General features: G+C 24.5%; 1 protein-coding gene across 10 annotated transcripts in view; it reads left to right on the top strand.

Moving 5' to 3' along the window:
• Positions 1 to 1,452: 1,452 nt before the first annotated feature.
• The window catches only part of LOC102671396 (MAP kinase-activating death domain protein), a 33,930-nt gene continuing 10,419 nt past the window's right edge, over positions 1,453 to 24,963 (top strand). For 4 of the 10 annotated variants that reach the window (XM_031515079.1, XM_031515082.1, XM_031515081.1 and 1 more), the window contains exons 1-28: positions 5,788 to 5,883; positions 6,938 to 7,106; positions 7,607 to 7,772; positions 8,279 to 8,459; positions 9,132 to 9,289; positions 10,038 to 10,338; positions 10,795 to 11,124; positions 11,656 to 11,688; positions 12,029 to 12,141; positions 12,703 to 13,397; positions 13,951 to 14,189; positions 14,825 to 15,019; positions 15,907 to 16,242; positions 16,518 to 16,586; positions 16,692 to 16,892; positions 17,215 to 17,410; positions 17,641 to 17,727; positions 17,808 to 17,941; positions 18,034 to 18,192; positions 18,847 to 19,038; positions 19,126 to 19,213; positions 19,813 to 19,952; positions 21,135 to 21,275; positions 22,349 to 22,493; positions 22,912 to 23,041; positions 23,128 to 23,344; positions 23,858 to 24,130; positions 24,492 to 24,671. In XM_031515079.1, the coding sequence (XP_031370939.1) occupies positions 5,788 to 5,883; positions 6,938 to 7,106; positions 7,607 to 7,772; positions 8,279 to 8,459; positions 9,132 to 9,289; positions 10,038 to 10,338; positions 10,795 to 11,124; positions 11,656 to 11,688; positions 12,029 to 12,141; positions 12,703 to 13,397; positions 13,951 to 14,189; positions 14,825 to 15,019; positions 15,907 to 16,242; positions 16,518 to 16,586; positions 16,692 to 16,892; positions 17,215 to 17,410; positions 17,641 to 17,727; positions 17,808 to 17,941; positions 18,034 to 18,192; positions 18,847 to 19,038; positions 19,126 to 19,213; positions 19,813 to 19,952; positions 21,135 to 21,275; positions 22,349 to 22,493; positions 22,912 to 23,041; positions 23,128 to 23,344; positions 23,858 to 24,130; positions 24,492 to 24,671 (5,364 nt within the window). Of the gene's footprint in view, positions 1,582 to 1,670; positions 1,797 to 5,660; positions 5,884 to 6,937; positions 7,107 to 7,606; positions 7,773 to 8,278; positions 8,460 to 9,131; positions 9,290 to 10,037; positions 10,339 to 10,794; positions 11,125 to 11,655; positions 11,689 to 12,028; positions 12,142 to 12,702; positions 13,398 to 13,950; positions 14,190 to 14,824; positions 15,020 to 15,906; positions 16,243 to 16,517; positions 16,587 to 16,691; positions 16,893 to 17,214; positions 17,411 to 17,640; positions 17,728 to 17,807; positions 17,942 to 18,033; positions 18,193 to 18,846; positions 19,039 to 19,125; positions 19,214 to 19,812; positions 19,953 to 21,134; positions 21,276 to 22,348; positions 22,494 to 22,911; positions 23,042 to 23,127; positions 23,345 to 23,857; positions 24,131 to 24,491; positions 24,672 to 24,963 lie in introns of those variants that run through there. The other 6 variants (XM_006609104.2, XM_006609105.2, XM_031515078.1 and 3 more) reach the window with 6 other exon arrangements.

Raw genomic sequence — 24,963 nt, 5'->3', positions numbered from 1 at the left:
ATTTTTACTATTAATAATATTGTAAAAACGAGCATGAATTAACACTGATTAATTTCATTTCTCTATAGTTATGTATAATTGGAACAAATATTTCTATCATTGTTTATTCTGTATATAATATTAAATTAAAATATTATATTGATTATTATATTGAAAATAAGGAACAAAATTTATCCTTCTTTTCCTTATATTATTAATTTAATTTATTATTATATTTATCATATTTATATTGAAATATATAAAATTTTTAATTTTTATAATATTCTTTTTTAATATTTCTTTTTTAATATTATTTTCACATCTATTATATATCTTATTATTTTTTTTATTATTATTAATCTTATCTACTTATTTACTTAAATTATCAAATTATCAAATTATAAAATTAATCAAAATTCTTTCATAATTCATCTTTTCTATTAAAAAATTATTTTCAATCCTTTTAATTATAATTAAAAATTTTATACAAAAATGTTCTTTTTTTTCTTCATCAAAATACAATGAAACTAAAATTCTTTCATTATTCTTTATTTCTTAAGATAACTATTTTCAACTGTTTTAATTATACAATAAAAAAATTTCGTCAATAATAAAGGATTATAAAACTTTAATGCAAATTTTTCATTTTATTTATCAACATATTTTTTATTTTTTAGATTATTTCTAATTTTTTTAGTTATATAAAAAGTTATACAAAAATTTTGTGTAAATAAAAAAAAAATTTAATTCATATTTTTTTTTCATTTAATTTATCATATATATATATATATATAAACTAATATTCTTCTATTATAAATTAATTTCAACTCTTTTTTTATTGACATAAACCAAAGAAAAATTTTTTTTTATTTTATTTATTAACATACAATTAAAACTAAACTAAAATTTCTTATGAGATTTTCAACTTTTTCAATTATATACTTAAAAATATTTTATAAATTCGAAAAAATTTAATTTAGATTTCTTTTCATTTTATTAATGTACAATTAAAATTACATAATTAAAAATTTCCTAGAAATCAAATCTAAAAAAATATTAACTTAAAAGATACATCTTTTTATTCTTATTCATTAACGTACAATCTAATCTAAAAATTAAAATTTTTCCACCGTTTTTCTCAAAAAATTATTTTTAATTATCTCAATTGTCATAAACAAAAATTTCTCTCATAAACTCTATTAAACCAAAAAAATTTCACATCAATTCCTTTTTTAACTTTCTCCAAATTCCATTTCCATGCAAGACTTTTTTCAATGAAACCACTCTTGAAGAAGAAAAAAACCCTTCGAAACATACGGACTTTTTCTTGCTCAGAAACACTTTTTTCCCTTATGCCTTTAACGCCCTATCGATCGAAAAATTTTTAAAGGGCAATTAAAAAGGTGGAAAAACGTCGGTTCCGGGCAGACGTCAGGGGAACTCGTTTTTCCAAGTGTCGCCCCTGGTCGTACGCCTGCCTAGTAGCTGCGCCGCGAACGATCGCTAGTGTGGTATCGTCATTTAGGCGATACGGAATGTAGTCTCGTGAACGTGTGGATGAAAACGGCGATTTTCTATTTGAATCTCCGTTATCAACGATACGTAAGTCTCTTTGTATAGTGAATCATGAAATCTGATGTTTTGCGATCTCTTATATTCAATGAACTTTTTTCTTCATATTTTGGATGTAGATTTATACATAAGTTTTCAAACGTGCAATATACGAATGATTGAATATTGGAAATAAATATGGTCGGTGTAATGTCGTCGAAATTTAACGAAATTGGTGACGCTGTTAAATTTGACAGATTTGATTCGTAAGTGAATAATAATATAACGATATTTTTTAAAATTTTTTTGTGGATGACAATGGTAAGATTGGATTTTTTTTGATTAATTTATATTTATTATATATTTCTTTCTATTATGTATGTTGTATTGCTAGTATAAGTTAATATAAAGTTCGTAAATTACAAAATTGTAGAATTTTAGTGATTTATGTTTCTAACAGTCAGATAAAATAATTTATAAATTGCTGAATTATTGAAAGGAATATCAATAGAATATCCATTATACAATGATATTATATTATATATAATTTGGAAGATTTTTATTTCTAATAATTGAATGTCTAATATATTATTAGAAATAATAAATTTACAAATTACACAATTAAATTGCAAAAATGATAGTAATTTTCATGCAATTTATATCTTTAATAATGGAATGGCAAGAATCTGTGATCTAGATATTGAAAATATAAGATCTAATGCAGATGTTACATTAAAATTTTATAACACTGTGCGATTTGACAACTTCAAAGATCAGACTTAAATGCGAAATAATTGCAAAGATAGTATTCTTTATTCACATTAAAAATTATATATTTATATTACTGAAAATTTATGGAATATTTTTTATGAATATTTTATTTTTAGAATCTTCTTCTTGAATAACATTGAATAATATACAAATGATTGAATAATATAATGTTAAAATTTCGCAACAAAAAAACTATTTAATACATTTAATTCTTCTGCAGTTTTAAGAATTCTTCAAAGATGTCTCTTCGAATCATCATAAGTACAATATTAATTCATTATTGTATGAATTTCATTTTAATTTAAGAACTTCTATTATCTTGATAATAAATAATATAAACTTGTTGGTAATAGCTCTAATCCATTATTTTATTATATAATTAAACTTGTAACACTAATTATAATTTTAAGATTCGATAAAAATTATTTGTAACAAACTTCAATTTTAATTTTAATTTTATTAAAGTTTTTTATTTATTATATAAGGATTCTTCTTATATGCTAAAATAATTATAAAGAAACAAAATAAAGATCTCGAAAATATGAATACTATATACTATATATGAATACTATATATGAATACTATATAATAGAAATAAAATTTTCTTCATTAAAGTTATATCACATAGAAATTATTATTATTATTATTATTATTATTATTATTTGTTTCGTATTGGTCTGAGGTTTTATATTTAATATTTTATTGTAGTTTTATATTTTTAATAATATAATATAGAGGATTATGTAACTCTACTTTTTATTATTAAAAATATATATAAAAAAATTACATGTCACATATTAAAATTATGATTATTTATATATTATTAAAAATTTAAATTAAAAATATAAATTAAATTAAAAATATAAATCTATTGAAAATATATAAAATCATTGTTGCAAAATTTCAATGAAATTTCACAATTTTATATTTTTTAATATTTAGATCATATATTCAATGTCATTTAAAATTGCATCTTGAAAAGTATATAGAGTTAAAATAATACAAAATCGTAACAAGATTGCTTGTTTAAATACTTTATATATTCTTCGATATCTAATAAACATCTTGAAAAATTTTTTTAAAATGTCATAAAATATTTTGAATAATTGAAATTCAATTGAATAATATTTTGAAAACGTTCGTTTCAAATCGAGAAAGAACTGCTATCTGTTTTGCAAATTTTGCAAAATTAATAATCTCTAAGATTAATTTTGAGACTTTGGATTCATTGATTGATTGAAGTTTGATTAATGGATTGAATGAGGTTTCCTTAAGATTAAAAATGTAATAAATTATAAAAATATGATTTATTTGATCATAACAACATATTAAATAATATATTGAATATTCTTATATATTTTAAAAAAATGAGAAATAAAATGTTGCAACAAAGATTGTAATCTTAGATAGCTAAAAATAAAGAAAAAAGTTATTAATAATTTTAACTATAGATTTTAATTAATATATTATTTGAATATAATTAATTGATTTATTTTCTATCTATGATAAAATTATCTTAAATTTTTTCAATTATATTTTCATTATTATTATTATTTTTAATGAAATTAAACATTGAAAGTTTGATTAAAAATTCGACTATTTCGCAACAAATTAATAATTTTGATTTCGATTTTTATTAAAATTTTTTGGCTATATCAGAAAATTATTACATGATTATCTCATTTTGCATTTATCTCATTCGAAATAACAAAACCGGAAATGGGATAATCTGCGATGGAAAATACCGTTTATATTATTCTTTTTTATTCTATTTTCTTATTTCACAAATGTGAAAAAAGTGTGTGATTTTGTAAATTACAAAATAAAATGAAAAAATATAGATTAAAGAAAAGAAATAGATTGTGAAAATATTTTTGGTTACTACTATTTCGCGTATTATTTCGCGCAAACGCGCAGGACCTTTTAAGGAACATATCGATTATAAATTGTCCTTTTTTAGGACGAAATTTCTATTTTTAACTTGAATTATTGTGAAATATTTTGAATTATTGAAAATTATACAATTATAATTCAGGATTGTGATATTCCAATATTCAAAATTAATGAAAGAAAATAAAATGAAGATAAATTGTTTATTATTTTCTTATCAATAGATTTATTATAATTTATTTTTCATTATATTTTTATTTGTATTTCAGAGATTATTAAAAAAATGTTATAAATGAAGAAAATATGAATTTGAATTTATTAATAAACTTTTAATAAATTTCTGCTTATATATATATATTATATAAAACTTATATATTATAATATATTATAATAATATATAATATTATAATATATTATATATATATTAAAAAATATAATCAAATATTTTTTATTTATTACAAATATTATAAATTTATCATACATAGTTTATTTATTTAATTATAGATATAAATCACATTTTATTTCTTCATTTTTATAAAAGTGATTTGATTTGAAAATATAAAATTTCGTTTCAAAAGAAGAATATTTAGAAAAAATGATAAAAGAATAGTTTTGATAACATTTTTTATTAAATTATAATTGGATTAAATTCAGAAATATTGTTTAATATTAATGTTAATGTTAATGTCAATTTTACATTGTTTTGAGAAAATCTTTAATTAAATATTGTTTCAAAAAAGCTGAGTTCAGCTTAAACTTGCGCACGTTGCTCGAGCGTTTTTGTGATTCTTGTTAACTCAATATAGGTCACGAGGCTCAAGAAATCAATGAGCCTCGTGCTCCAAATATTATTTCTCGTACTATTAAACTGTACCGTCAATTAAGTTTCCATGATCTAATTCATTCTTTGTACCTATCTTTTATAACGATGTCGAACGATATATTTAATTTTATATTAAATTAAAAAAATAATATAGCCTATATCTGTGCATAATATCGTTATATAATTCTCAAAATGATTTCTCAAAATATATAATTTTATACAAATTGTTGAGATATAGATTTCTGAAATTTTTATTTCAATACAGAAAATTTTGAAACAAAAACTTTTTCAATGAAAATTTTTTAAATAAAATAAAAATATTTGTAAATACATAAGAAATAAGAATTATTAAATACAATTTTCCACAAATAAAAATTTCTTAAATATAATAGTAATCTAAATAAAAATAATCTATATTAAATAAATCTAAAAATATGAATAGAAATTTTTTAAATACAAATTTAGAAAATAAAAAATTATAGAATATTTTAATAAATTCTTTCAAATTGAAGGAATCGATTAGAAAGTAAAAGGAGACACGATATCAAGGCAAATCTTTTCCTGTACAGAAGGACAAAGAGTAAATTAAATAAGTTTTAATTTTCTGAAGTAAACTCAATTTAATAATCGACTCTTTTGTTTCTAGATGTGAAAGACCAAGTGAAGAATGATACAGTCATGAACCGATCAGGAAGCGATCCTGATAAAAGGCCGATGGCTCAGATAACTCGTGCACATTGCATAAAACGGTGACAGAGCTGTAAATTACAGCGATGGATATACAGAAAAAGCACCTGTGCCCCCGCTTGGTGGATTATCTCGCCATTGTGGGGGCCAGACTGCCCTCAGTCTCTCGTCAGCCTGTGCAGGTATATACTTATCTTTAAATCATTAATTTGTAATTTTGTCCAACTTTATAAATTGGACATTTAGACAGTATTTTATTCAAACATTTGGAATATTCCATAGAATATTTTTTAATAAATTATAATATTAAATTGGAAGATTTATATAGATTTTTTATTTAATAAAATAAGCAATTTCAAATAGCTTGTATAACATGTTTTTTATATTTGGTATTTTTATAAATTAAATAATTTTTTATATTTACATTTATATAAATTAAATAGTTTTAGTAGTTGGATTAAAAGCAAAACAATTTATTTTCAATCTTCTATATTGTATGATTATATTATATTATATATATTATATATATATTATATTAATTAAAAAAGGTATAAATGTAACTTATTCTTAAGAAAAATATTTGCTATACTTTAAATATTTTGAAATAAATGCTGTAAGATAATATCATTTAAGAATAAGTGATAAAATTATTAATATTGAATATAATATATTATAATAATCTATTTTATTTTTCTTAACTCGCAAAATTGATTTTCTTTTTTAATATTCATTAATATTTCTAATCAATTTTATTTTATTTGTTATTATTTTTATATATTTTATATTTCATGTACTAATCAGGATGAAATAATGATACTGATTAATGCAATGATACTTAAAGATTATATAAAAATAAGATTAATAATTATAATATCAAAAATAAAACTTAAAAGAAAGAAGAAAAATTTTCAAGTCTGAATTCATAGAATATTATATTAATTATATTATTATATAAATATAATATATAATAACAATAATAATAGTAATAGTAATAGTAATAATAATAATAATAATAATAATATCTATACTTTTGCAGAAAAAAATATTCTTTTTAGAAATTAATATAATTGAAATCCATGATTAGATTACTATTTTAATAAAGTTATATATATAGCTTTATATATATTTATATTACAGAAATATTTTTTTTACAAATTAATACAGAATTTGTGAGTAGAGATTTGTGGGTAGTATATGCATTATTTGGAGAGTTTACGAATGTACATATGATTACAGGTTCCAGAATTATTGCGAAGATATCCGGTGGAAGATCACAAAGATTTTCCATTACCGTTGGATATGGTTTATTTCTGCCAACCTGAAGGTTGCACTAGCGTGGGCCCGAAACGCACAGCTTTACGAGAGGCTACTTCCTTTACTTTTACACTCACGGATAAAGATTCCGGTATTTTTTTTTTTTATTATTCTATTCAATTATTAATATATTGATCTACAACAATGATTCTTAATCTTTTATTTATCACAAACTTTTTTTCGTTTTATATATATAAATAATTTTTCGTTATTGAAGATCTCCAAAATGTAATTTGAAATTTATAAAGAAATTTAAAAATTAAAATATTGATTATTAACAGTCTTTAAACTTTAAGAAAAGAGATTTATAATAAATAAGTAAAATAATTAATATATAATTTTTTAAATTATTTATTTGTATGCATAAGAATTTTATGGTTTTATTGGTTTAGATTAAGAATCAATAATCTGGAGACTAAAATAAAATAGTTTATAGAATATTTGTGTAAATATTTTAATTCATTTCCTATTTATTATAGGAATATAAATTATTAAAATTAAAATTATACATGTTTCTTTTATTTTTTAAAATATTGATGTTTATAATGTATAAAATATTTTTGCATACAATATAATTTTATGTTATTTTAGGGAAAACTCGCTATGGGATTTGTGTAAATTTTTATCGACCAATAGAAAGGGTAGGAGTTGCAGTTGGAAGTGGGGTCTCAATGAAAAGGGACAAATACAATACCACATTTCGAAGGGAAAGTTGGAGGAAAAGTATGGAAAAGAGCACAGATTCTGCCTTTTCTAGGTGAAATATAACACATTATTTTATTATAATCTTATTTTATGAAACATCATTAAAAACATCATTCTGTCACTTTTTATCTTCCTGTCCAAATATTTTATTCTTTAAAAATAGTTAAAAAAAATAACTAAAAAAAATTGAAAAGTTTAAATTTGTATTTTAAATTACTAATATTTTTTTTTTTACAAAATGTTAACATCAAAAATAAGATTAAATATTTATTTAATATTTAAATAAGAATAAATACTTAAAAAATCTTTCAAAATTGATGCCAGAATTTTATTAATATTTAAATTATTAATAAAACAACAAACATGTAAAACATGAAACAAGTTTTAAAAAGAAAGAATTATTGGAAATTTTACAAATATTTATTGAATTTATATTCGAATTCTTTCATTATTCATGTCGAATGATGAATTTGTATATATGAATATGAATATTGTATAACCAATTAAAGAAAACACTTTCTATAATTATAAGACTGTATCTCTAGCTGTTCTTTATAGCGACTATAGGAGCAGTGCAATTGGTCCTAGTGATTCTGAAAAAGATTGTCCGAGTAGTAGAAGAGACTCTGACACTTCGCATATTCCAAGTGCACCGAGATTAGGTATCACTGCACCAAGTGGAGACAGTGAAAGTGGAGGAAGTCATTCTCCATCTCCACGTGCTTCACGTAGACGACAGGTAAATCTCATTATTATTATATTTTTTTCTTTAATATGAAATTTATATTTCTTTGATTAATTTATTATTAAATTATTATTAATTAAATTTGAAATTATAAGTAAATAAATTTATTAATTTTAATATTGCTGATTGATTAATAGATTATAATTAAATTACGAATATGATTAATTTATCAATTTTAGAATTGTTTTTAAAATAATTATAGAATTTTTATTTAATAAATATTTAATTAAATTAATTTTGAACAATTTTGAAATTTCCAGTTAATTAAAATTATAATAGTAATAATCGTATCTATATTAATTCTTAAAGATTTTTATACTAATTAATTTAATAATTATAATGTTCCTAAAAACAATAGAAATAATTTTTCTAAAAAATTAAAAATATTCTTTTCTATGCTATTCAAGAAAATTTATAATTTCTACAAATGTTCAAATAATACAATAAAATTATATACGAGCATTATGTCATCAATATCCAATTGATAAAAACGAAAAATCTGAATAGAAGAATGAATTAATTTTGATTTCTCCGGAAATACAAGCTATTTCAAGCTTATTGTACCATTCATTCGAGGTATATTAAGTTCGATAAATGAACTTAATAAATCGATCGATACGAAATGAATACGAGATAATTTACAATTATTCATGTGTATGCTTTCAGAGAATACGAAATCACTCGCTCACGTCGTTATGTATCATCTCTCATCATCCATTCTTTTCAATGTTCCGGGAATGCCTTTTCGTATTAAAGAAGATTATCGACGCGTGCAATGAGAGTTCCTCGCCGCAGAAAGTTGGTGCTTCTAGACAAACTAACAGGTAAAGTATTAATTAATCCATAATTATTTGCAAAATACTTGAATCTATTTTTTTCCCGATTATTTACTCGATTAATTTTTCGTTTATGAATATTCAAATCTTCACTTTGCAATTCGTATAAATTATTCATTTTTCTTTTTTTCTTTCAATATGACTCTGAGTGGTACATATTTTTATAATTAAATATTATCATAGTGATATTTTTTAATGATAGTCAGGAAATAAATCTTTTACGTGTAAAACTAGTAAAATTTTTTTACTGTTTAATATTATATATTTTTAATTATATTTTAATATTATTTTTTTATTTAAATTTGTATGTATTAAGACACATAATTTATTGTAATTATTTTATATGATAAACTTCTTTCTTTGCTTTTATAATTTAAAGTAATTAAAATTAAAATTATTTTTTGATTGAAAGATAGAATATTAAATATATTAAAAATAAATTAAATATATTTAAAACATAATAATAAATATAATATATAATAATAAATATTTATTTTAAAAAATTTTATAGTTTGAATAAATAATAATTCCTTTGATGGAAATGAAAGAATAATTAATTAAAAAAAATAATTACGGTTATTTAAATTTTAAAAATACTTCTGCATAAATATGAAAAGATCTTCTTATTACAATATAAAAATGATTTAAAAATTGTTTAAAGACGATAATTTAATATATATAAATATTTTGTAATGTATTATTAAAAAAAAAAAATTATGTTTATTATGATTAATAGAGATACAGTGTGGAGCGTTTTAACGGGTCAAACACTGGAGGGAACACCATCGATAGTGTTGCACGATGTTCGTGAGATCGAGACATGGATATTGCGATTGTTAAGCAGTCCTGTTCCAGTTCCAACAAAGACACGCGTCGAGATCGAGATCGTGTCGCAAAGTATGCAGCCACCACTCTGTTTTGCACTCCCAGATCACACTAGATTTTCTCTTGTTGATTTCCCTCTGCATCTACCCCTGGAACTTCTTGGCGTTGACATATGCTTGAAAGTCCTCACGTTGATTCTCTTGGAGCACAAGGTAATTCCCTACTTTTTTACGATTTAAATTATATATCCCTTTGAAAATTAATTTTTATTCACGATTTTATTTCATTAATCTCATTCTTTTAAATTCATTTATTTAGAATTTTTATAAACAAATTTTGATAATCGTTTAAGAATAATCATTAAATTAATTTAATTATATATTAAACTAATATTATTATGAGTAATGATTTTGATAAAATATATTAAAAAATTATCAAAATTGAAGTGTATTTTTTTGTAAATATTTATCCTTAATTTTTGGTTTTCAAAGCAATTTTCAAATGTATCTTATTTAAAATATACGTTTTATATATTATTAATAATTACTATTATTAATTTTTCTATCATTATATTTTATTATTTTTTGTTTTATTAAAATTAAGAGAACAAGAAAGTTGAAAGAAATGTAATTAATAAATTACGATGAATAAATTATATTTGTTTTCAGATCGTATTACAATCCCGCGACTACAATGCCCTGTCGATGTCTGTAATGGCGTTCGTTACGATGATTTATCCTCTGGAATATATGTTCCCTGCAATACCATTGTTACCCACGTGCATGAGCTGCGCGGAACAGTTGTTGCTTGCACCTACACCATTTGTTATCGGAATACCCGCTACTTTTTTATTGTACAAAACGAACTTTAAAATGCCCGATGACATTTGGCTAGTGGATCTAGACAGCAATAAAATAAACCCACCTACTGGTCTGGGTGATCAATTACCTCCATTGCCCGAACCAGAAGGCACCGAATTAAAGAACCACTTGAAACAGGTAAATAAAACGCCACTTAACATGATAAAAATTAATCCTTTTGTTGCCTGACAAGGAACAAATTAAGAAGAATTAAATAAAACATTGTGAAATTGTACTAATAAAATTTTTGAAATCAGAATTGTTGTTTTGTAAAAAATGAGAAATATTTTAATTCCAAAAATTGATGAAAATAATTTAAGATTTTCTAAATTTAAAATTATAAAATTTGGACACTAAATATACATTATTATAGCATTCAAGAAATTACTAAGAAAGATAAATATAAAATAAAGATAAATATAATAATACTTCATTAAATTTAAATTTTGCAAATTACAATCTTATTGATTCCTAAGTTTTCAACTTTGATAGAAATAATTAACAAATATACAAATAATATAACTTCATATCATTGTAAAATATCTACAAAGAAATTAATATTTAAAAATTAGAAAAAAGAGACAAAAATATGTAACATCTATAATAGATACTCGATTAATGATGACGTCAATGTTATTTTAATTGTTCCTCATTTAATCGGTTCCGCAGGCAATGCAACTGATGGACCAAACCGGCTCTGGTGTAAATATTTCAATTATCCACTCTTTGCATGTAGCATAAATATATCTATCCCTTGTGTTGTAGTTACAATAGCATGGGTTAATTTTTCCTGATAGGATGAGATTCTTTTTTTTTCTTTTTATTTTTAATTCTGATTAGAGGATATAGTATAGCACGTTTTGTCTCAATTCCAAGGGAGAGACCTGAAGCTTATTATACGAAATAGGAAGCATAGTATATAGATTTAAAAAATAGATGTAGTTGAGCTTGAACAATATATCGTAATAGACAAAATTCTTAGAGAAGAGACATCTAAAAATTATATTTTATAATTTTCTTATGGATAATATTTTATTTTCAGGCAATGGCTAGTATGTCAATTCCGCAAACACTATCGCAAGATACTTCTCCCAGGACTTCTCTGCAAGCTCCTAGCAGAAGAGAGAGTCTAACTTCTCATTTGTCTACTTTGAGGTAATGATTTTATTTGTAGAATTTTTTTATACAGAAATTTTATACAATGATGATATAACTTAAAATTATAATATTTTAAAATTATATTGTTTGGTACAGAAATTTAAATTAGCAAAAATTTTTAACTAAAATTGATTTAAAATTTAAACTAATTATATGTTACAGATCTTTTAAATTATGTTATCTTAAAATTACTTTTTAAAGTTATTGTTATTTGAAAAAAAACAATAAAAATGAAAACAGCAATAAATAAATAAATAAATAAAAGAAAGTAAAAAAATATATTTAAATGATTCATTTATCATTAATATTTGCTGCAATTATTTATTATTCATTAATATTTGATTAAAATAATTGGTCTCTTAACATGCAACATTAAATTTTTATATTATTAATATTATTAACAAATTAAAAAATAAAGATTATTTTCTCGAAAAATCAATTATACTAAATAGCTAATTTAATATCAAATAGAATATGTTATTTATTAAGTAATAAATTAGCTTATAGCAAATAATTATTTTTAAATTATCATTTGAAATAAATTTCTGTTCCATACAGTGTATCTTCAATGAAGCATAGGCCAAGCATCGATCACTATTCCAGTCCAGCAAGTTCTCCAGGTGCCGGTGCGACTTCCAGTCACCGTCGCACCTCCATGTCTCAATCAGGTGGCTCTTCGTCGCCCCAGAAACCGTTCTCCTCGCAAACCGTGCAATCTTTCAATCCTTTCATCTATGGAAACGATTTGGACTCGGTAGATGTTGCCACAAGGGTGGCCATGGTTCGCTTCTTCAATTCGCAGAATCTCTTGGCAAATTTCACCGAGCACACGAGGACTCTGAGGCTGTATCCCAGACCCGTAGTCGCGTTCCAGATCAATTCTTTCCTTCGATCAAGACCACGGACCAGTCATTTCTTGAACAAATTTGCCAGGACTCAGGCGGTTGAGTTTTTGGCCGAATGGTCCCTTACACCGAGCAATGTGGCGTTCTTGAGAGTGCAAACAGGGGTGTTCGATCCGACTCAGATAGGCGATAAACCGAAATGGTATGCCTCGAGTCTCGAGCCTATTTATTTTCCCGTTTGGGACAATGGTAGCTCGTTGGCCAATGCTTTGAAAGCAATGAAGGAACACGAGAATCAACCAACAGATGAGAGTGGATCTGATTCGGAAGGTGCTGAAAGCACTAGCTCCTCTTATTCCTCGTTGAGCGATTTTGTTTCTGAAATGGTGTCATCGGACTTGTCTCCGAGTAAGTGTGTTTCTTTCGTTAGTTGATCAAAGGGAAAATAAATTTTTGAAATAAGATTTACATAAATAATTTCAAGTATATATTTTAATATCAATCTATATAAGTATCGTTTTGAAATAATATATTTATTATTAAAATAAAAAATAAAATATGATTATCTTTGATATTTGTTCTATTTTAATTAAAAAATAAATAAATATTTTATTTACTATATATATAACTTGATAATACTGTAAATAATATTTTAGATTATATTAAAGAAAATAATATTTTCGATTACTAGTATTTGCTTATGGAAATATTTTAATTTTCTAGTAATTATGAATTTGTTTTAACTTATTTAAAAAATTTCTATAAATTTTTATACAAATATTCAAATAGGGATACAAATAAGAATATAAATTGTAAATTTTATAACATTGAGTAAAAATCATTTTTGAGAAACATTGTATTTTAATTAACAATAATAAGAAATTCCTATTGATTGAGTTTTAAATAATTAATTATAACGATAAAAAATAATCAAATACTGTTTATGTAATTTATTTTACAGGTTATAATTGTTCACAAGTAGCACAGCCTCAACAAATGGCCTTGTCTGTAGATCCAACGAATGTTTACAATCCACCCAGTTCACTGCAATATCCTGGAGTCGAGGAAGAATCGACAGTAAGACCGGAAAGTCCACCAAGCACTTCCTCCAGTCACAGTGATTTGAGCAGTCCCAGTTTCAACAGGGATTCTGAATTCGAGTTAAATCCCAAAGCTCAAGAAGGCTCACAGTCGACTAATGTGAGTAATTCTTAAGAATATTTTTAAGTTTTTTTTTTTTTAAGAAATTTTTATTTTCAAAATTTTTATCACAAAAAATTCTTTGATATAAACTTCTTTTAAAAAAATCACTCGAAACATAATTAGAATTCATTTCATTTGCGATAAATATTTCATTTTCATTTATTATTTATTTATTTCTGAATAAATTAAACTTAAAATATCAAAAATCTTAGAAGAATTTATTTACAAAAATTTAAAAATTAATTTAGGAAATAATTTCCTAAAAGAATTATAAAAATTAATAATTTTAATATATAATAATCATTTTTTTTCAAAATCCATCATTTTACATTTTACTTATCAATCTGGATAAATCGATGTATTAATTTGCACCAATTTTTCACCATATCATTCGTAATAAGTAATATTTCATTTTCATATCTTATTTTTACATTTCGAAATATCGAATACTTAATATATTAAAATTGAACAAGATCATCAAATTTATTTATGAAAATTTATCAGTTGATTTAGGAAATAATTTCCTGAAATTCTCATTTTTCCTGTTTACCATCAATCTATATTAACCAATCTTCAAAACAAAAGTAACGAAATCAAAAATTTCAACATCTTAACCAAGTGCTTGATCATAGGATAAAGAGGAGAGTGGTAGCTTTGAATCAGATTCAGCATCCACCATAACACCACGCACAATCCTGAGCGCACAAAGTTCGGTGGGACAGTTCGGAGTAGGGAAGAGACGTTCTTTAGCAACGTCGAGCATCAACGACACCGAACGTCCTGCCACATCTTACAGGACTTCCCGTCTCAGTAGATTTGTTGTTCCAGTGAGTTCATCCTTCATTGATGGTCTCTGCTGGTGTATTAAAATCTGTCGATTAATTTCTTATTTATCGGTTCCTATCTTTTTGTGTCGTTTGGATTCTGCATGCGATGTGCGATCAGAAAAAAACAATTTTTCCATTCGATGTATCCCAGCATGAAAATCTCCTTTTTTTTTTGTTTAACATTTGAATTTTTATATATTTTTCATTTTTTAATATATATTAAAGATGTTTGTTAATATTTATTGACGACTTATGAATTATTGCGTTTAGTATTTTATTGAAAATAAATAAAATTTTTTAGTGTAGATTTTTTGGATATTTTTAACGTTTTCTTTTGGAATCCTCTAAATATTAAATATATTATTTTTTTCTTTGTAATTTCTTACAAAATTTTTTATCCTTTTATGTTTCTACAGTGAAAATTTATTCAACTTTTTTTTTTTTTTAGAAATTTTTATACAAATTTAGGTTTCATTAAAAATTATTTTGAATTGAATAATATTTATTCTGATCTTCGATTGATAGTTCCTTTTTTATCATTTCAATTTCTTATAAACATCAAATAAATAAATATACATGCATGTCATCTTTCTGAAGCATTTATGAAATCAAGTATCATTCATTCAATTTAATAATTCTTCGGTAAAAAATTGGTTCACGCGAATTATCACCAAAATTTTATTTCAAATATCATAATTTTTAATTTACGTTCAGTAATCAAATCAGAATTATACATGTTCTAATATCAACGTAAATATTAATGTCTTAAACTTTCTTCTATCTTTTTATCAAAGGATCTTCGTCCTCCAAAAACAAAATTTTCTATTCGAATTTTGAATTTTAAAAATTTTTTAAAAAATATATTTCACTTAAATATGTTTCCAAAGATACAACCAAGCGCAGCAAGTCTCCAGCGTCATCCAAGTGTTGGCAACGTTTTGGCGAGGGCATCGAGTTTTGGTACAGGGCCATTTTCTCGACAGACGAGCAACAGCAGCAACGAGAGCGAATCGTCCACGGTTTCTCGACAATTTTCATTGGGTACCAGTGGGCAGAAGCAAGCCAACGAGCAAAGACAGGGTTCCAACGTGACTGGAAACGGTGTTCTACGACAGGGTTCTCAAGGATCTTTGTTCGAACAAATAGCCAATCAAGCGAAGGATTTGGTTCGAGAAACTACTAGGCAGAGCAGTCAGGATGGAATTCTTGCTCAGATGGACAAGGTATTTTCATAATTTTGGATATTGTGATTATTTGAAAATTGCAAAACATGTAAAAAAATTCTTGATAAGTTTTAAAATTATAACAATTGTCATTTATGATTTTACGAATTGTGTCGATGTGAAAATGTTTATAGTTTGAAGTTTTTGGATTTTTAAACTTTTAATAATGAATATTAGTAATATTATATGATTATTTTTCTTCACTTTTGTTAATATTGTTCTTTTAATTTGAACTTTTTTTATAAATATAGAGAGACAATTCGTTTGTTTAATAGTTAAAACATCAGGCAAAAGAGAAGATCACAGAAGCTGGGGAAGATAGTCTCTTTGCGCCATTGGAACAAGTAAGTATATATAATTTCCAATTACGTTTTTTAAGTTATTTACAGTTAATAATTTAATTTTATTAGCTGTGAAAAATAATTTTACTTTTTTGATATATCAAACAGTTGACGCAACAGACAAAGAAAGCTGTAGGAGAGGCAACGAAATCAGTGCAAGAAGCTTCGAAAACCGCTTTGGAGGCGAGCAAAACTGCAGCTGGAGTCAGCAAAAATACACTCGATGATTTAACGTATGTGAGCAAGAGCACTTTTGGAGATTTGACAAAAAGTGCCAAAGAAGTTGCTGCGAAGAAAGGTTTACTCAAGGTACATATAATTGAAGAGATAAATTAAAATCCGTAAAAATTGAATTTCGAAAATCGAATTTTGAAACTTCTCGAAATTTATATTTTCTTTTCAAAAGTTTCGAATCGTAAAAAATTTCAAAACTTAAGAAGTAAAAATTTCTTAATTTTCGAAGATTTTCAAGGTTTTGAGCGTTCTATTTTTAATTTCCAAGAGTTTCGAATCATAAAAATAAGAAAAAGTTCAAAAACTTAAACTTTTTGAGCTTCAAAGGTTTTCAAGATTTCGAAGTTTCGAAATAAGAAAATTTTAAAGAAAATTAAAAAAAAAAAAAATTATTTAGGGCCTTAGCGACACGCAGCATTCACCTCCATCGCCTCCTGGAATATTACAACGAAGAGATTCGAGTAGTACACAATTGGTCGCTTCGGATAATCGCGCAGGGCGGCGGGAAATCGGACGTGATTTTTTCAGCAATATTAGTAGTGATTTAAATGGCATTGCTGCGCAAACGAGCAACATGTTTAGCGATCTGTTTGGTAAATAACATTTTTTTCTTTCTCTATTTTTGTATAAATTAAAACAAAAAATTATATTTAAAGAGTGTTTTTTTATTTTTTATTATAATAATAAAATAAGATTCAAAATTACAAAAAAAAAAAAGAGAAAGAAATGAAAACTTAAAAATAGCAATTTTCTAATATCTATAAAAAATAAAAAATATGAAAGATATAATATCTTTAAAAAATTTTTCTTTTTACATTTGCAGGCAGTAAAAATAGTTCTAGAAATACCGGTCTCCCACAGTCGCAAAAAGCGGATAAGAAGACACCGATACTCGGACCTTTTCCTAAAAGTATTATTCAATTATGTTTTCAAACAATTATCTTTTTTATATAGTATAAGTGTTTATATATGAATTTAATCGATTTTCAGGTAAAACAGGATTGGTGGAACGATCATCGTTGATAAAACACTCGACGAACAAAGCTAATCAGGAAGACATCCAGAGGATGCAGAATGCAGAGAGGTCTAGTACAAATAGCGACAATCAAGCTTTTCTGACTGATGTAAGATTCTTTTAAATTAAGAATCTTAATGATTATGAAAATATATCGTTAAAACTGTGTATTAAATTATGACTTTTATGAATTTATTTAAGGTGGTGAATCAAGTTTTAACCGGTGAAGGCGTTGGCTGGCTGAAATTGAACAGGCTAAAAAAATTAATGGAGGATGAAAGCTATCGAGACTTGGTAGTGACGAAATTGAATAAAGGACTTAATAAAAAAATTAGTCCTGATGATCATATCGATGATGTGGTAAATATAATAAGAAAAATTCAATAAATTTTAAAATTTATTAAACTTTTAAAATTTATGATATTATGCTTTCGTTCTCGAAATAAAAAATTAAGCTTGAGAAAGTTAAAAAGAGAAATTCATTAAATTTTATGTAATTTACAACAAATATTCAAATTATATCCGATCACTTTCGAATGAGTTTGCATATTATTGATTAAAAAATACTTTTTCACTAATTATTTCACATTAAGTATTATTATTTATTAGCAAAATTTTTTGCAAAGATTTTTGTCATAGTATCTCATTTTTAAAGGATTATAATTAAGAATTTTCAGAACTTTGAAATTTATATGGAAGATTAAATCTTTACTATAGGATTTTATTTTATTTTATATATTTCTATTTCTTTTTATTTTATATTTCTATTTCTGATTATTATCGCATGATCTCTTTTGAAAAATAATTTTTAAATATATCTTCTCATATCTTCTATTTAAATATCTACTTTACCTGGGACATAAAGTTTTTATTTAGATTTTGAGAATTTGTATTTGTAAAATTTGTAGAAGTTTATATTTTTAAAATAATAAAAAATTAAAAAAAACTATACTTTCTAATATTTGTATATTCAAATATTAAATATTAGTAAATTTTTCTCATTTTTATAAATAGTGTATCTCGAAGCCAGTTTACAAGGGAATGCTAAAGTGCCTTCAAGCAGTGGCTCATGGTCTTGGACACACTTACAATAATTTCGGCCTGGGAGGAATGGCATCGGTTTATCAATTAATGGAAATCGCACATACTCACTATTGGAGCAAGGATCTTTCAGAGGGAGGTTTCGATAGTTCTTTAATGTCTCAGGTATTATTTATTAAAAACAACTCTATTTTGTTGAATATTATCAATATTCCACATTTAATTATTTATAATTCTTTGTAATTCTTTCAGACATCTAGTCCATTTGGCAGCAAGGAAAACTTGAGGTCTCCGCAGTCTCCTACTCATCCTGAATTCTCAGACGCATCTCAAAGATCGGGTAAAAAATTCAAATAAATTTTAAAGATAAAATCATATTTAAAAAAATGTTTATTATTTCAAAAACTCGGAAAGTAATAAAAAATTTTGAAAGCGATTTAATTGAATTTAATTAAATAAACTTTCTTATAGAGTTAAGATTGTAGCTTTTCTATTTAATATTATCAATTTAAAATGAATTATAAAAATAAAAAATTCCATTAATCTTTCGTAGACAATTTGGATTATTTAAGAAATGAAAGAAAATCTATTGTTAAATTTTTCCAAAACGAATTTTTATCTTTAATTTTCTCCTTATTCAAGAAAGTTTTAAAATTTTTATTTCAAAGATCATTTTTACATTAAATTAAAGACTCAAGAGGATAAATATTTCAAATGTTTAAAACAAAAAAATTAAAAAAAAAATAAAAATGAAAAATTACTATTTGAGAGTTAAAAAATTTTATTTAATGTTCCAAAATAAATTTTTGATTTAATTTATAATATTATTATTAATAATTCATTATCATACAAATTATTTATTATTATTGTACTATTATAATATTGCAATATTTAAAATTAATTTTATTCTAAAATATCTATCATATTATTTGATTATAGATGCACCTCAAGTTCATTTGGAAATGCCACACGGTCATTCAACAGCGCATGAAGGAAGCCAATCGACGACAGACATGTTCCTCGACATGTTCACTAAAAAAGGAAAGTTCCTCAGCAGGCTAACGTCCTTCGACTCTGAGGTAAAAGCAACGAGTTCCATCAGAACGTTACCTCGTGGCACACGAAGGTAGCAAAGGTGTCTTTCTCTTTATGGTTTCACTTTCTGTCTACATTTCACGCGTACAATTTCACAATTGTAAAGTTCATCATTGATATTCGTATAGAATGTTTGCCTAATGAGTTTTTATACATATATGTTTAAAATTTTCTTTTTTTAAATATCTATTATTAAAAATTGTATTATTAACTATTGGATTATTAATGATTAATATTTAAAATAAAACAATATTTAGAATAATGATTTTCTTTTAGATTTCAATGTTATATTGTTACTATAAATAAATAAGCAATAATATGTAAATATTTTTAAAAATTATCATTTCTAATGATCAATTCAATGAAAAAAACAAAAGTATAAGAGACGAATGAAACATTCTGTACGATTAAACAGCAACAAAGTTAATCCTTTGATGATACACAGGTGACAAACAGGTGTTGTATAATAATACACAAATACATGCATGAAAATTGTTATAAATAATTATCATGAAAAAAATGAGCAAAAAACAATAAGTATTGCCCAAGAGAAGGGATCGATAATAACGATTCATACGATTTTAGTTACTAAATTCGAAATTTCTATTTAAAAATAAATCGAGACAAATACAATATTTTATAACTACATATCATTTCATATAAATAAAATAAGCAAATGAAAATAAAATATATTAATTTTTTATTTTTAACATATCTTATTTCCAATTCATTATGGAATATTTTATTTAAAATAAAATTCACATAATAAGAAAAAAGGAAATATAATAATGAAATATATTAATTTTGTCATTTTCATTTTAAATATACTTTATTTTCAAATATAATTCCATGGAATATTTCATTAAAAATAATATTTCTTTCTTTATTCTCATTCAAAATCATATTAATTTCTGGATTATTAGCAATTTCATACAATTTTATACATATTAAATTTTTTCTTATTTACATTATCTATTTTTCGTCATATGATAAAAAAAGAAATAATGAAATATATTTATAATTTTTTTTTTTTTTATTTTAAACACACTTTTCTTCCAACGGATCATTATACAGGGCTTCTGTGGAATAAATTCTAAACAATTAGCGATACATTGTCTCGTAATTGGTCTACAATTGTGCTATATAGAGGCGTCATGTGTTTTTAGAGTGGGCGGGGAGGTGGAACAGGAAGCAGCGAAGCTTTATCCACAGATGGAGGTAGCATAATCACTAATCCTGCTTTTCGTCAAGCGCACCAGGCTTCTTTCCGAAGCACTGTCTCTGATAGCGAGGTCGAACAAGGCAATGTAAATTGATCACTATTGAATCAATCTTTTTCATTTTTTTTTTTTCTTTCTTATAATATTCCCTTATTTTTATAACATATATAGAATTTAAAAAAAATATATATATATATATCTAGTTGGTAGAAATCGAAATCAGGTGTTCATTTAGATGAACGAATTCATGAAGTTGCAAAATAAATCTCTAGTTGGAAAATTTTTTTATATACATTATAGTCTAGCTTATAGAATATTATAGTATATTTAGTTGGGAATCGATGCTGAGGAGAGAACTTGTGCTTGTGCAATACTTGCATCTTGTCAAAATTGTCCAACAATGGATCCATTTTGGAAAAAAGAAGATTGAATTTAGCTGGAGAGGATGATCGAGAGAACGGCATGTTGCTACAATAGATTTAGTTTTTGCACTAATGGGAAGAAGCTTTTACAATTGCTATTGATACACGATGAAACACACAAGCTTTGGATAGTTAAGAGAATTACATTTGATGAATTAAAAATTGGGCAATTTTTGAAAATTTTTTTGGATGAAAGCTACTAAAGGAGATAATTGTATCATTTCAGTTAAATTAATCTTTAAATCAGATTTATTTTTAAAATTTTTTCATTACATAAATAATATATATTGTTTTCAAATAATTGTTCATTTATATACAATTGATTTATACAAAAAAACATTTTCTTATACTGTAATAATATCTCAATACAAAGAAATCATAGAATCATTTTTAATTAAATTTTTAAGTTTTTTGAAAAAAAATTTTTAAGATATGCTTAATTTATTATTCATCAAACTCTGAGAATTTAATTAATATTTTGATTACAAAATTGACATGTATAACACTTAATCGCTTGAACACTCTATTATTGTATCATTGCACTGAGAAATTCACATAGTTTTTTATAATGTGATCCTTTCCTTCAATTTAATTGTAGAAAAGAGTAATCGAGCTTATTTACTTTATTAAAAATTTTAGAAAGAAACAAACAGCTTTAATTAATTTCACGAATTTTGTATCGACTAATACGATGTAAAAAAATCATTTGAATGTTCTTATATAATCTCATGATTTCAGTTTTCACGACAACCGAAGCAACGAACCGGAAGCGTTTGGTCCAGCAAATCTTCCTTAAGTACCGGTTTTCGATATCATGGAGGAAGCTTGGTACCAACTACGACCGCTCCTAGTCCTGAAGCTGCAAGAACGTACTTATTCGAAGGTATAATGATAATTGAACTAGGTAAAATAGCCACTGAAGAATATTTATGCAAATTTATATTTCTATTAGTTTAAATAAAAATTTTACTTAAATATTTTGTACATTTTATAAAAATTTAAAATCATTAATACTTTTCACGGAATCAAAAAATTAAAAAAAAAAACAAATATGGAATATTATTATTAAAGTAAAGAAAACTTAAAAAATCAATAAAAAAAATTAATGTAACTACAATTAAGAAATTGAAAATTTTTTATTTTTTATTTTTTTTTTATGTTTTTAATTTTTCTATTTTTAACTTTAAATTTTTAAATTTATCAAAAATTTATAGATATTCGCAGTTCATTATTAATTAGCCTTTAGTGGTTAGGAATATTCATAGCATAATATAATTATTATAATAATATTGAAAATATAGGTTTGTTGGGGAAAGAAAGATCATCGCTTTGGGATCAGATGCAATTTTGGGAAGATGCATTTTTAGATGCAGTGTCTCAAGAAAGAGATATGATCGGCATGGATCAAGGTCCAGGAGAAATGATGGAAAGGTATTAGAATTTTTTGTAATTAATTTTTCGATTTTAAATGATCATTGAAGAAAGATTCGAATATTTCATTTTGAATTTATATTCAGATATAAGAGTTTGAGCGAAAGTGAAAAGAAACGATTGGAACACGACGAAGATAGACTATTGTGCACTCTGTTGCACAATTTGACTGCTATTTTAGTAATGCTGAACGTGGATAAAAACGAGGTGAAACGTAAAGTGAGAAGATTATTGGGGAAAAGCCACATCGGTCTGATCTACAGTCAGGAGCTCAATCAACTTCTCGACCAAATACATAATCTCGTAAGCAGAAGATTAATTTTATTGGATATAATGAGAACAGATGATAAAAATAATGAACAGATGACAATGAAATGCAGTAAAATTATTAGAGGAGGATAAGTTAAAATTAAAATCAAATTATTAAAAATTTTTTAAAATATTAAAGAATAAAATTTTATATTCCTTAGAATGATGATACTTCAAAGACTTTTTGCTATATTGAAAAACATACTATATTTTAAAAACATTTCACATTGCTTTGATTTTCTTTGAATATCAAAAAAATTTAAGAAAATTTGCTATTTTCTATATAGTATTGAAAGAGATGAAAAATTTCTGAAAAATTCTAAAATTTTTCTAAAACACTGAAGAATTTTAAAAACTTTGCAGATTAATAAAAATTTTAAGAAAATTTTTTAAATATTAGAATTTTAATGAAATAAATAATATAAAAGGAAAAAATGTTGAAAAATGCTACATTTCTTTAAAAAATTTTAATAAAGAAATCTTAACAAAATGTATTCCACGTTTCAGTATGGAAACGATATAGATCTAAAGCCTCTCACATCCAGACAAATGCACCGTCAATCGTTCACCGTGCATGCTGGCGTCGATGCAGAAGGTGATTTACGATTCCTCGAGGTTCGCCACGACGGACTTGTCCTTAGATCTGTGAATGGCGTGATTGTCGAAAGATGGTGGTATGAGCGTTTGGTGAATATGACTTACAGTCCGAAGAACAAAGTATTGTGCCTTTGGCGACGAAATGGCGGACAAACGCAACTGCATAAGTATTATACCAAAAAGGTATGTATATACTATAATATAATTGGAATTTTTATTATATTTTTGTAAAACTTTCTATAAAAAAGTTTTTACTTTAATATTATATATCTTATATATTATGATATTACATTTATATTAATATTGCAATATTATAAATAAATTTTTGTCAAGGATGACTTTTATTATCTCTTATTATCATTTAGCAAACAATTAAATAAAGCGTATAATTTGAATTTTAATATTGGTATAGAGCTTCAATTTATTAAGTTAAAGATAATTGGTATAGAGAAAGTTGTAATAAAATATATGAATGTTCAAATAAATATAATATATCAACAATTTTATGAAAATGTAACAAATAAACGTTATATCTTTTTTCAAGTGCAAGGATCTATACTATTGCATAAAAGATGCAATGGAGAAGGCAGCAGCTCGTGGACGTGGCGCGAATGTGGGTGCTGAACTTGGAGGTGAATTTCCGGTTCAGGACATGCGCACCGGTGAGGGTGGTCTTCTTCAGGTTTGCATGGAGGGCGTGGGTCTCCTCTTCGCGAATAGCAAGGTATGATTCGCACTCGAAAATATATCAAGCGTTTCATTCGTTTTCTGAAACGAATTGCAAGAAGAATGGAATCTTCGAATCTTTTAATCGGTTGTTGCAAACACCTGTTTTCCTCTCTATCTATCTATCTCTATATCTCTATCTCTATCTCTTCTCTTTACATTTGTCCAATTGTTCATGTAATGTTGAAGCGCATCCGATACTCTCTCCATCATATATTGGATATACTATATATACATATATACGTTCCTTTATATACATATACATATATCTCTCTATAGCGAATTTTTTA

This window comes from Apis dorsata, unplaced genomic scaffold (genome assembly GCF_000469605.1).
Source record: "Apis dorsata unplaced genomic scaffold, Apis dorsata 1.3 scaffold_52, whole genome shotgun sequence".
Lineage (NCBI taxonomy): Eukaryota > Metazoa > Arthropoda > Insecta > Hymenoptera > Apidae > Apis > Apis dorsata.
The sequence above is the reverse complement of the archived record's forward strand: the minus strand, read 5'-3'. Positions and strand labels throughout refer to the sequence as shown.